Source organism: Suncus etruscus, chromosome 5 (genome assembly GCF_024139225.1).
Source record: "Suncus etruscus isolate mSunEtr1 chromosome 5, mSunEtr1.pri.cur, whole genome shotgun sequence".
Lineage (NCBI taxonomy): Eukaryota > Metazoa > Chordata > Mammalia > Eulipotyphla > Soricidae > Suncus > Suncus etruscus.
The window spans coordinates 151,509,885-151,523,993 of NC_064852.1; the positions used below are offsets into that span (position 1 = coordinate 151,509,885).

The 14,109-nt window shown below is 42.5% G+C and overlaps 1 protein-coding gene across 1 annotated transcript in view; it reads left to right on the forward strand.

Annotated features, from left to right (window-relative positions):
* Positions 1-14,109, forward strand: part of RNF19A (ring finger protein 19A, RBR E3 ubiquitin protein ligase) — a 31,999-nt gene that overhangs the window by 14,080 nt on the left and 3,810 nt on the right. Inside the window, exons 3-7 of the mRNA XM_049773872.1 lie at positions 623-767; positions 1,927-2,089; positions 4,575-4,689; positions 5,151-5,312; positions 13,246-13,459. Coding sequence (XP_049629829.1) covers positions 623-767; positions 1,927-2,089; positions 4,575-4,689; positions 5,151-5,312; positions 13,246-13,459 — 799 coding nt within the window. The remainder of the gene's footprint in view (positions 1-622; positions 768-1,926; positions 2,090-4,574; positions 4,690-5,150; positions 5,313-13,245; positions 13,460-14,109) is intronic.

Consider the following 14,109-nt stretch of genomic DNA (forward strand, 5'->3'; position numbering starts at 1 on the left):
TGAAAGAGTGAACAGATAGCTACTTTTTTTATTTTTTTCAGATAGCTACTTTTTAATTAAATGGAGATGGTTAAAAAAGATCTTGAACTTGAAGTGCCAGGCAGCGAAAACAGTTATGGAATACAGACAAAAAGAAACTTAGTGTACCGTTCACAGTAATCTTGTCCTTAGCTCTCCTTTATTATTTTGTGCTTTGTTTCTCCCTTGCTCTATTGTGTTTGAAAAATGGTTATAATTTTACATTTTCAGATTTTTTTTTTTTTTTTTGGTTTTTGGGTCACACCTGGCAGTGCTCGGGGGTTCCTCCTGCCTCTATGCTCAGAAACCACTCCTGGCAGGCTCAGGGGACCATATGGGATGCCGGGATTTGAACCACCGACCTTCTGCATGCAAGGCAAACACCCTACCTCCATGCTATCTCGCCATCCCCTATAATTTTAGATTTTAATATAAATTTTACATTTCATTTTCTTTCACAGAAGAGAAAAAACATGCCATATGTACTTAAAATTGCAGGCTAAAACGATCACAAACTATACATGTTAAGATTTGTAAGTTACAGTTGGAATTGTTTGCTAGTCAGTTTTATGTGCTTAAATAGGTTTCTTTCTCTCCCTAATAGCTGATGATATAAAGCCATGTCCTCGCTGTGCAGCTTATATAATAAAGATGAATGATGGGAGCTGCAATCATATGACCTGTGCTGTCTGTGGTTGCGAGTTTTGTTGGTTGTGTATGAAGGAAATCTCAGATTTGCATTATCTAAGGTAAGCTTTTAGAAGTAGTTGTGTATACCTAAATATAAGTTTACATTGTAAAATAAAATGATTTTTACTGAGGGAGAGATTAACCTCTAATTTTTCTTTTGGGGAAGTAGATATTATCTGCCTTTTGCACTGGGAGACGGAGAGATGCGGTTCTGGTATTTGGGATACTGGGGATTGAATCTAGGACCTCATGTGTTCTAAGCATGCACTCTACTACTGAGCTAAATTCCTGGCTTTTTAAATCTTTTGTTTGCTTATTTTTGGGTTTGGTTTTTTTGGGCCACACCTGGCAGTGCTCAGTGGTTACTCCTGACTCTGTACTCAGAAATTAATCCTGGCACGCTTGGGGAACCATCTGGGATGCCAGGGATCAAACACGGGCAGCATCGTGCAAGGCAAAAGCCCTATCTGCTCTACTATTGCTCCAGCCCTGGCTTTTTAATTCTTAAATTATAAGATGTTTAAAGAGATTCTTTTTCTTTGTTTCTAATTAAACAAGTTTAAAAGCAACCCAATTTATATTAGTGAGTTGGGTTTTCTAACTAGTCAAAAATTTTAAATGGAGATTTTAAAATAAAAATCCTAAGAAAGGGTACTGGAGAGATAGTGAAGAGATATACCTGCCTTGCACATGACAGATCCTGGTTCGATCCCTCGCACCATATACAGTCAGTCCCCAGCATCTCCAGCAACAATCCTTGAACCAATCCCATCTCTATGAGCAATACCTGATGTCAGGCATCAGCCCTGAGTACCACCCCTAAATGAAAAAATATTCTAACCTGAATCCCAGTTATTAGTTCACTTCAAATATAACTTCTTTTACTTGTTATTTACAATTCAAAGAAAGAAAAAAGGAAAGCATTCCTAAATTATAAAAATCTTCTTTGGGGGTCCAGAGGGATAATACAGTGGGTAAGGCATTTGCCTTGCATGCACTTGACCGGGGTTCCATCCCTGGCATCCCATATGGTCCCCAAGCACTACCATGAATAATTCTCAATAATTCAGTGCCAGGAATAACCCCTCAGAATTGCTGGATATAGTCTAAAACTTAAGTATTAAAAATAGTCTTTTTTAGCTACTACTTTAAGGTATTATAGATCTTTGTTGTTAGACATTTTGTAACATTTGCATTACATCATATTTTTTCCATTAGTCCATCAGGATGCACTTTCTGGGGAAAGAAACCCTGGAGCAGAAAGAAGAAAATCTTGTGGCAGCTGGGAACACTGGTTGGTGCCCCTGTGGGAATTGCTTTGATAGCCGGCATTGCCATCCCTGCGATGATCATTGGCATTCCTGTGTATGTGGGGCGGAAGGTAAATGGGGGCCTGTTCACTCACTATCTGATTCGAAATCCTGATTAGTAAGACTAATGACGGTAGCTTTTGATTATTTTAAAACTTTGTTTTGAAGGGGCCGAAGCGGCAGCGCCGGGCATAAGGCATCTATCTGCCTTGTGCGCGTTGTCCTAGGACGGACCGCGGTTCGATCCCCCAGCGTCCCATATGGTCCCCCAAGCCAGGAGAAACCCCTGAGCGTCACCGGGTGTGACCCAAAAACCGAAAAAAATTTTTTTGTTTTGAAGACAAAGGTAATTTTTAGTGTCCAGTGTAAACCAATCATTTTTTATAAGATTAATTTGTAGTGTTTGGCAAATATGTATGTATGCACAAGAAATACTGTTGCTTTAAAAACTGTGGATCTGTCTGTATTAGAAATCAGTTTTGGGGCCCACGCGGTGGCGCTAGAGGTAAGGTGTCTGCCTTGCCAGCGCAAGCCTAGGATGGACCATGGTTCCATCCCCCGCTGTCCCATATGGTCCCCCAAGCCAGAAGCGACTTCTGAGCACATAGCCAGGAGTAACCCCTGAGCGTCACCAGGCGTGGCCCAAAAATAAAACAAACAAACAAAAACAAAAAAAAAAAGAAATCAGTCTTGTTAAATTTAAAATATTTAAAACCATAGTGCTAATACAGCATATAAGGCATATATGCCTTGCACATGCTTGACCCAGGTTCAGTCCCTGGCATCCCATATGGTCCTCTGAGCACTGTCAGGAGTGAGTCCTGAGTATATAGCCAGGAGTAAGCCCTGAACATAGCCTGGCATGACCCAAAAAACAAATGAAGTCCCATCAAGGTGATTATAATAATTTTTCATGAGTTAACCAAAGCAAGCTTTTGCTGACAACAGAGCTGTTTTGTCTGGGTACTTTGAAATAGAAGTAGAAGGGAAAGAGACTTGTTCTGTGTGTCCCTATGAATAATTCATAAAGGAGAGATAATTTACTGTATTGTTCAAGTCTTAGATGCTCTTCCACTTGTTCCTACCCAGTAGTAGCAAGTTGATGCATTAATTTCCTATTGAAACTGTTGTTACGGTGTTTAGGAATCCACATCATGCAGGAACACCTGTTAAGTTGATAAAGAACCAAAATGCTAAGCCTTCATTTATAATAACAAATTGAAAATGTGGCAAGGAATGGTCAAAAATCATTAATTTGACCCAGAAATAACAGTAATGTGGTTTCTGTGTAGTGAACATTGGTACTTATTGAGGACATTTTCCCCAAGAAGGTTCCTTTCTCTTGGGAGCTTGTCCTTGCAAGTCCTCCTCTGTCTTGTTAGTTCTGGGTTTTTCTGCATTAGGCTGTTTTCCAGGAATGGGAGTGGGAGGAGACAGAACTGGCCTCAGTTCATCCTGAAGGGGAATAGGAGTGCCTTGGAAAGGTCTCTGCCTGTAAATAATTGAAGTGTCAAAGCTGGGGATGGTTGGGGGGGGGGGGTGCTGGAGAAGATGGTACAGTGGGAAGGTCACTTGTACATGGCTCACCTGGGTCTGAGCTCGGCCTCTTCAAGCCTTCTTTGAGTGATCGCTGTACACAGAGTCAGGAACAAGTCCTGAGCACTGCTGGATATGTCTTAAAAACAAAATAATAATTAAAAAAATGTAAAAGCTGAAAAAGATAGGACTTGAGCAGGAGACTGAAAATAGTCTTGTCCCAACCAGGCTTCCTCCACCTTCCACCCCAGTCTGTACTGTTCACCCTATCTCATGGGATTCATTTCATTTTATAGCCTTCAAAATGGACACATAATAACAGCAGCTTATTTATTCTACTTTATCTGTAATATTGTTTATAAGTCAAATATTTTCATTTTGAGATCACCTGCACAGTATGAGGCTATTCTTGAAACAGAAGAGGAAATGTAATAGCCTTATCTCTTGTAAACCATAAGAACAGATAACCAAACTATTTCTCAAATAACCTCACAGCTACTTTTCATAAATAGATTAATTTCTGTTTATTAGTACTGTTCCATATAAAGATGTTAGATAGATTTAACTCCTGTCTTCTGGAACATTGGTTTTTCTTTTCTACCTCTTCTATCTCCTTCAGCTTGTAAATGAGGGCCCAAGATCCCAAGTTATTTGCTATTTCTTTTCAGAAAGGAATCTAAGAAGAAATTGATTCCAGTTGTGATCTTTGGCCTATTAGTACTAGTTTTTGAAGGTTAATTTAAAAATGAACATGGGTGCTGGTAAGATAGGACAGGGATTATCAGAGTGCTTGTCTTGCATCCAACAAACCCCAGTTTGATCCCCAGTAATTCATGATCTCCCAAGCACAGCTGCAAGGAGTGACCCCTGAGCACAGAGCTAGAAGCAACCCCAGAGCCATACTATGTGGTCCCAGTCCCCCCTAAAATAAATAAACTTACTAGAGAAAATTGTAGAGTATATAAATTAAATGCTTACTTTCTCCTTAACCTTCACTCTCAATTTTATTTTTAATTCAAGATTCATAATCGATATGAAGGCAAGGATATTTCCAAGCACAAACGGAATTTGGCCATAGCTGGAGGCGTGACATTGTCCGTAATTGTATCTCCGGTGGTAGCTGCAGTAACTGTAGGTAAGAAAATACCTAAAATTATTCAACACCTCATAGTCATACAGACAAGGTTCATAGAGGAAGTTTAAAGGGCAGGGCATCACACTGTTGATGGTGAGAGAAATGTGAATTCTTTAGCATGGTTTTAGCCAAGCCTCTGGGAAAAGTCAGTCAATATGAGGAAAGTCAGTAACTGTCTGTTAAAAGTTTTATAGACACAAGAGCCTATTCCTAGGCTACAGCCTATTCTTGAGGGGAGGTGCTCAACTGTTCCTGTGTGTCCTGCTTCTTTCCCCATCCTAGCTGTCACATAAAAGGCTAGGCAGCAGTTTAGAATTTTCTCATGTTCCTTGACTGGTCTGACCCACGTTTGACAAGGTCTCCAAGCCCTAGGACTAGCCTTCATGCTCTTCTTTTGTTTTTGAAAAAGACTCCAACTTACTTTCTTTTGGTTTATAATGACTAACTTAATTCCTTTTTAGGTATTGGTGTTCCGATTATGTTAGCTTATGTTTATGGCGTTGTTCCAATTTCTCTCTGTCGAAGTGGAGGCTGTGGAGTCTCGGCCGGCAATGGGAAAGGAGTCAGGATTGAATTTGATGATGAAAATGATATAAATGTTGGTGGAACCAACACGGCTGTAGGTAAGTGCTTTCAGCAGCTGAAGAAAATTACTGTCCTTTTTAAGGGAAAGGGGAAGGCTGTGGATAACATGCAAGGCAGGATTTTGAATGCTGGCGCTCTCCTTTACTAGCCTTAAGGTCCAACCTCTGTTGGTAACTACCAGTGAAAGTCTGTGGGTGGGAGGGGCTGGAATAGGTTCTGGGTTCCTAATCTCTAAGTGAAATCAGAAATTCAAGACTTTTAAAATATGCCTAGAGCATTACAAATCAATGCTGTCAGAAAAGAAATACAGATGGCAAGTGAGTAGAAAGTATCTTTAATCCATTGTTATTTTTCAGAGGAATGGGAATTAGATAACTGACAAATGAAAGGCCCTCAGAATACAAGAATACAGTCTGTGCATGACTGTACTGTGTGTGTGTGTGTGTGTATGTGTGTGTGTGTGTGTGTGTTTTAGCCATACCTGATGGTGTGTTCACTCCTGGTGGGCTTGGTGGATGATATGAGATTCCAGGAATCTAACCCAGGTCGGCTATGTGCATGACAAATGCCTCCATGCTGTACTATCAGTTGGCCCCAATACTCTTGAATTCTTAATGGAATTTCTCTGGAGATAATCAGGCACATGTGCAAAGGGAATGTCCACTTTCTGATCTCTCCATTGCTCTTGAACTGACTTAAATCAGATCTCCGTTCCTGCCCCTCCACCAAAGCAGAGTCATCGGTGCCGTCTGCATTCCCAGATCAGGGCAGGGGGTCAGTTACCCATCTTCAGACTAGACTGCTTTACTTCTTGTATCCTTGATTTCTCTCTGTTTTTCTCTGTCTCTGTCTCTCTCTGTCTCTCTCTGTCTCTGTCTCTCTGTCTCTCTCTCTCTGTCTCTCTCTGTCTCTCTCTCTCTGTCTCTCTCTGTCTCTCTGTCTCTCTCTCTCTGTCTCTCTCTCTGTCTCTCTCTCTCTGTCTCTCTCTCTCTCTCTCTCTCTCTCTCTCTCTCTCTCTCTCTCTCTCTCTCTCTCTCTCTCTCTCTCTCTCTCTCTGTCTCCTTGATTTCTGTCTTGGGACACTCCTCAGACTTTTCTGCTGATTGGTTTTTCTCTCCTGACTTGTGAACTTTAGGGTTTTCAGGCTTCAAGTCTTTTATCTGTATCCACACCTAGACCTCCTCATCTATATATATTGAGTATAATGTAGGAGAACTGCTCTTAAATATCTACCTAGTCTGGAATTCTCCTCTGAACTTTGTACTTGTGTATCTGACTCTCCTCTTTAATACGCACTTACCTCAACAAGAATTTCAAGCCTCACCTGTCTGTAATAAGATTCTCCAGTCGAAAGCCTGTTATTCTTACTTTAATAAGCAACTTCCCCATTCTTGCTGTTGCTTGGAACTAAAACCATTACTTACACTGACTCCCGATTTTCCCCTGTTATATCTTGATCTGTCAGCAAAGTCTGCTTCGTCTCTCAGTGTGCAACTATGATCCAGACATTCTCATCTGTCCCCACTACTACTCCATTTGTCCAAGCAATTGTCCTTTTTTAGAAACTCCTATAATAGCCCCTTACCTGATCTGTTAGCTTCTGTACTTCAACTTAACTATTCCACAGCACAACTGAATTAAACTTCTTTTTTGGGGTTTTTTTTTTTTTTGGGGGGGGGGGTTAGGTCACACCCAGCCGTGCTCAGGGGTTATTCCTGGCTCCAGGCTCAGAAATTGCTCCTGGCAGGCACAGGGAACCATATGTGGCGCTGGGATTAGAACCAATGACCTCCTGCATGAAAGGCAAACGCCTTACCTCCATGCTATCTCTCTGGCCCCTGAATTAAACTTCTTTTTTTTTTTTTTGGTTTTTTTTTGGTTTTTGGGTCACACCCGGCAGCGCTCAGGGGTTACTCCTGGCTTCATGCTCAGAAATCGCTCCTGGCAGGCTTGGGGGACCATATGGGACGCCGGGATTCGAACCGATGACCTTCTGCATGAAAGGCAAACGCCTTACCTCCATGCCATTTCTCCGGCCCCTGAATTAAACTTCTTTTCTAAACCATATCCATTTATAGATTGCTTGGTCTCTGGACCACATCTGGCAGTGCTCGGGCCACTCCTGGCTCTGCACTCAGAAATTGAGTCCCCCTGGCAGGCTGGGGGACAACATGGATATCGGGAATCGAACCTGTTTCTTTCCAGGTTGGCTGAATGCAAGACAAATGCCCTATTGCTGTGCAAATGCCCTACCTTTGGCCCCTGAATTAAAATTCTTAAACATGGGCTTGGAGAGATAGCCCAGCGGCATTTGCCTTGCAAGCAGCCGATCCAGGACCAAAGGTGGTTGGTTCGAATCCCGGTGTCCCATATGGTCCCCTGTGCCTGCCAGGAGCTATTTTTGAGCAGACAGCCAGGAGTAATCCCTGAGCAATGCCGGGTGTGGCCCAAAAACCAAAAACCAAAAAAAAAAAAAAAAAAAAAAAAAAAATTCTTAAACATAGGTAAAATGTGTATGTCTAAGACTCATACAGTGACTTTAAGTTGAGGGAAAATTCAAGACCCTTGTTCAGTCCATAAGAATCCAGGCTGCCTCTCTGAAGTTGCCTTTGTTAGTCTCCTGTTTCATACCATCTCTGTGATGTTTTCTAGGAAGCCAAGCACACTCACTTCTTACTTCTAGGGACTTAAACCTGCAGTTCCTTGTTTGGAATATTTTCCCCCTCAATCTCCAGCTAGTTTCATGGCTTATTCCTTTGCTCACTTTAATTGGTGGGGGGCTGACGGGGGGTGTGTCACACCTGACGGCACTCAGGGGTTACTCCTGGCTCTACACTCAGAAATTGCTCCTGGCAGGCACAAGGGACTATATGGGATGCCGGGATTCGAACCACTGTCCTTCTGCATGCAAGGCAAATGCCCTACCTTCATATTATCTCTCCGACCTCTTACTTTATTTATTTATTTGTTTGTTTGTTTGTTTGTTTATTGGTTTTTGGGTCACACCCGGCAGCACTCGGGAGTCACTCCTGGCTCTAAGCTCAGAAATCGCTCCTGGCAGATTCAGGGGACCATATGGGATATCAGGATTCGAACCACCTTTCTTCTGCATGCAAGGCAAATGGCCTACCTCCATGCTATCTCTCTGGCCCCTCACTTTAATTTTTTTTTACAAAATTAAAACATTGCAAAATAGTACCCTAGGGGGCCATAGAGCTAGTACAGGGTTAAGGCATTTGCATTGAACACAGCAAACCCCAATTCAATCCCTAATATCATTTATGCTCCCCTATGCCCTACTAAGAATGATCCATGAGCACAGCTGAGTGTGGCCCCCAAACAAAAATCCCCAAACAATAAAACTAACAAGGTAATAGAATGGACCAGAACAAAAGTATAGCATGTAGAATGCCTGCCTTGCATGCAGCCGCCTCCGATTCCCCCAGCCTGACCAGGAGTGGTTCCTGAGTCCAGAGCCAGGAGCAAGCCCTGAGCAGTGCCAGTAGTGACCCAAAACACTAATGATAATAAATATTATCATTATAAAATAAACAGTCATGAACTCACCAATCAATAGATACAAAGTGGCAGGATGAACCAGAAAACAAAAGCCAGCCTACTCACTATGGGAAATTCATGAACTCTGTTGATAATATAGACTGAAAATAAAAGATTAGAATATTATCACACAGGTAAGTGATAGCCTAAAAAGGAAAGGGAGAGCCATAATTTCTATCAGATAAAACAGACTTCAATTTGAAAGAAGTAACGAGATAGAGATGGATGTTATGTAATGAAGGGATCAGTCCATATAAGAGCTAAGTCTTCCACTTGTACCTGACAAAGGAGCATCGGCCTGTGTAAATAGTAGTCAACAGCCTGGACCAAACAAAGACAACATGGTAATAGGACTTTGACACCATCTCTCACCAGGAGCCAGATGAGCCAGAAACCCTTCGAGTAAATAGCAGGTTTAAAGGAGGAATTGGATCATATAGTCTTAACAGACACTTCCAGGCCATTTTCTATGTAAAGCCTCATATATGTAAAGCCTCGTCTATATTCTTCTCAGGTTCACATAAAATCACTTGACAGTCTAGATCACATGTTGATACCTGAATCCATGAAGATTGAAACCTTAATATAACTATCTTTTCAGATCACAGTATTAGAAAGTAGAAATGAACCATAAAAGGAAAACAGGAAACACCTGCAGTGATTATTCCCAACATATTGTATGAGGGCAACATTGCCCTGATACCAAAAGCAGATAAGGAATATCAGAAAGAAAAAGAAAAAAAGAAAACTATACACTGATATTCCTGATAAATACAGATGTAAAAATTTTGTGTGTGTGAAATAGTTTTTGTTGTTCTTAGTTTTTATTTTGGCGGAGTGGGGTATGCCACACCCTGCAGTGTTCCTCCAGGGTTACTCCTAGCTCTGATCTCAGGAATAACTCCTCACGGGCTTAGGGGATCATAGGGGTGCTGGGGATTGAACCTGGATCAGCGTGAACAAACACCCTTTCCATTGTACCGCCACTCTGAACTATAATTTTTATTGAACAAAACTTGCTCAGAAAGACATGAGGGGAGGTAAAGAGAGGAGGATATAAGTATTCAAGAGAGAATATGAGATTCTCTAGAGCAGGAAAAGTTAGATAGTGGGGGCTGGAGATAGCACAGCGATAGGGTGTTTGCCTTGCAAGCTGCCAACCCTGGGTGGACCCGGTTTTGAGTCCTGGCATCCCCTATGGTCCCCTGTGTCTGCCAGGAGCAATTTCTGAGCACAGAGCCAGGAGTGACTACCCCAAAGAAAAGCTAAATAGATACAGGAAAACATGGTGGTGTTCAAGAAGAATATCTTCGCTGAAATCTTAATAGAAATCTTAACTGAGTTCACCAAAACTGGGAAAATGCATCATGATATAGTCCAGAGAAATGAAATCACTCTACAGTCTTAAGATGCTTCTTTTGCTGATCCCAGTTTGTTCTCCCTCAGTACTGTCAAGTGTGACATACCCCTCGTCAAATAAATTAAAAAATGAAATAAAACTTATTATGATTAAGTGGGATTTATTAAATGAAGGATGGCTTAACATGCACAAGCCATGTCCTATGTCGAATTAGCAAAAGAAAAGATGTTTAAAATCATGATCAGATCAACAAATACAGAGAAAGGTTTGATTTGACATTTACTTAGGATTAAAACCTCAAACGAGAACAGAAGGGCATCAACATTATAGAAACAGTCTGTAATAAACTCACCACTAACAATAGTGAAAAACTGAAAACGTTTTCCGTAGAGTGGGCACAGAAAAAGAATGTTCCCTCTCAGCATATTATTAGAAATTCTAACCAGAACAGTAAGATAACAGAACAAAATGAAAAGGAGCTAAAGAAGCTAGAATTGTCGCTATTTGCTAGTGAGGCCAAGATTACATAGGAAATCCCTAAGTACTAAGAAACAGACAGTAAGCCACTACAATGAAATGTCAGACTAGAAAACCTTTTTTTTTTTTCATTTTGATATGTGAGCAATGAATTAGAAATCAAGAAACTCCCCATTTACAAAGTTCCTAGAAATGAACTTAATCAAGGACTGTAGTATATGAAAAAGTTTCCATAAGATTATTCTTGGGGGCCCGGAGAGATAGCACAGCGGCGTTTGCCTCGCAAGCAGCCGATCCAGGACCAAAGGTGGTTGGTTCGAATCTCGGTGTCCCATATGGTCCCCCGTGCCTGCCAGGACCTATTTCTGAGCAGACAGCCAGGAGTAACCCCTGAGCAACGCCGGGTGTGGCCCAAAAACAAAAACAAACAAAAAAGATTATTCTTGGAATTGTTGTATATAAAAATATTTCCTTAGGATTGTTCTGTGACTATTGCCCGACCTAGACCTTCCAGGTGGGGGCGCTGTGGAGTTGGCAATAAATAGCTTGGTGGACAGGGGAGAGGGGTCCATTTGCAAAAGCTGTTTGCAGGCTGCAAGAGGATTCTCTCGCTCTCTCTCTTTGCCCAATCTTTTACACCCTATCCTTCTTGTCTGTGTGGATTATTATTTGCTGCGGATAAATATTACCAAGGTCTCTCCCCAAAAGGGGACAAAGGGATGGAAAGTAATTTCTCATTCTGGGAACTGTTCTTGGATTCAAAACAAAGGATTTAACAGCACAGATACTTTACAAGGGGCCATCCTTTTTTTTTTTTTTTTTTTTTGAGCATCACACCCAGTGATGCTCAGGGGTTACTCCTGGCTATATGCTCAGAAATTGCCCCTGGCTTGGGGGACCATATGGGACAGCGGGAGATGGAACTGTGGTCTGTCCTAGGCTAGCGTGGGCAAGACAGACGCCTTACCACTAGCACCACCAGTCGACCCCCCCTCCTTTTTTTGTTTTTTTTGGGCCACACCCAGTGATGCTCAGGGGTTATTCCTGGCTATGCACTCAGAAATTGCTCCTGGCTTGGGGAACCATATAGGATGCCAGGATTCGAGCCACTGTCTGTCTGGATCGGCTGCGTGCAAGGCAAATGCTCTACTGCTGTGCTACCGCTCCAACCCCCAAGGACCATCTTTGTACATTGAAAACTAAGTCGCTGATGGAAAGAAATATGACAGTTAGCTCTAGAAAGATCATTTCTCATGTATTAGAAGAATTCACCTGACAAAATTGACCATTCGATTCTAGAGATTCTAGCAGCTTCTTTTCAGAGTCCCAGTGACATTCTTCAAGGAAGTAGACTAAATATGACTGAAGTTAAACGGAGTCACTAAAGATTCTATCTAAAGCCGTACTAAGATCAAAGAATGGCAGCATTGTACACCCCGTTTCCCAACTTCAAACTGTACCCCAAAGTGATAGTCATTGAAAGCAACACATGTCAGTGGAACAGAATTGGAAACTCAGTGTTAAATATTGGCACACATGGGCAGGTAATTGATGAATGAAGGCATCAAGAGTTGTTTTTGTTTTTTGTTTTGTTTTGTTTTGTTTTGTTGGGTCACACCTGGCAGTGCTTAGGCATTACTCCTGCTCTACGCTTAGAAATCGCTCCTGGCAGGCTTGGGGACCATATGGAATGCCGGATTTGAACCACCACCCTTCTGCATGCAAGGCAAATGTCCTTGCCTCCATGCTATCTCTCCGGCCCCTGGGCATGAAGAGCTTTAAAGAAGGAAACTCTGATAATAGTGCTAGGAAAGCTGAATGGATAGTACAGCAGGTAGGGTCTTGGCCTTGCACATAGCCAACCCAGTATGGCTCCCCATACCCCAGCAGGAGTGATTTCTTGAGTGCACAGTCACACCAGAGCACAGCTAGAAAAGGAACAAGAGGGGTCATCTTCATAAAAATAAGCCCATGGCAGAATCTCTCACTCTGACATGAAACATAAACAAAGAGAAGGAAGGGACAGACAAAGCCAAAGCAGAACTAATCTTTGGACTCTGAACTGCAGAGCTAAGGTTTGGGGGGGGGAAGGGGGGAGGGATGTAGATCCTCCCGGTGAGTGTGGTATGGTAACACGTTTTGGATATATTGAAACTGTACTACCACATAGTCCTGTAAGCCAAACTTAAATTAGTTTTGGCCTTTGGGGTCTTGTACTTATAATCCAATACTAGTCTCAGAGAATGCAAGGGAGAGAGCAGTGGGCTAAACACAGGCTTTGCTCTCTGACACCCCAGGGTTCCCTAAGCACTGCCAGGAATGACCTCCAAACACCAAGTCAGGAATAGTCCCCAGGTACCACCAGGTATGGTCCCCAATGATAGCAACAATAAAAATGTCTCTCTACTCTCCCCCCTAGCAGTCACTTGACCCTGAATCCAGAGAGCTTCACTGCTCCTTGTTTGTTTTAGACTTGTTGAGGTTGAAAAGTGATGGTGCCTGTTGAAATTATGGGGAACTTAAGAGAAAAGTAGTAAATGGACTTACATAATATCCTTCAATATGTTTGCATTTAGATACAACTTCTGTAGCAGAAGCAAGACACAACCCGAGCATTGGAGAGGGCAGTGTGGGTGGGCTGACCGGCAGTCTGAGCGCCAGTGGGAGCCACATGGACCGCATTGGAGCCATCCGTGACAACCTGAGTGAGACAGCCAGCACCATGGCCCTGGCTGGGGCCAGCATCACAGGCAGCCTGTCTGGGAGTACGATGGGGAACTGCTTCAACAGGTACCCTGGGGTGGGGCTGCTTTATCATCTTACTTTTATGACAAATGATTTATACAGTGTGGACGATTTTGAGCACAAAAATGCACAATTACATGTGACCCTATAATGTCAGCATGGAACATAGTAATGTAAAAAATTGTGGGGAAGAGAGGGAGAGAGCAATAGTCTCCTTTTTCTTTTAGAAAAAAATATGAGGGGCCGGAGAGATAGTATGGAGATAAGGCATTTGCCTTGCATGTAGAAGGTCTGTGGTTCAAATCCCGGCATCCCATATGGTCCCCGAGCCTGCCAGGGGCGATTTCTGAGCGTAGAGCCAGGAGTGACCCCTGAGCGCTGCCGGGTGTGACCCCCGCCCCCCAAAAAAAAGATACTCAGTACCTTATTTTGCAGGCAGTAAAATTTTTTTTTGTTTGTTTTTTTGGGCCACACCCAGTGGTATTTAGAGATTACGCCTGGCTTTGCACCCAGAAATCGCACCTAGTAGGCTCACATCATATGTGATGCCGAAGATCGAGCCTGGGCCCGTCCTGGGTCAGACACCTGCAAGGCAGATCTGCCCTACCATTGTGCTATTGCTCCAGCCCCAGTAAGATTCCTTTTCTTTGGATAATGGTACTATTTGGTGCATTGCAATGGAATTTAATGATAGA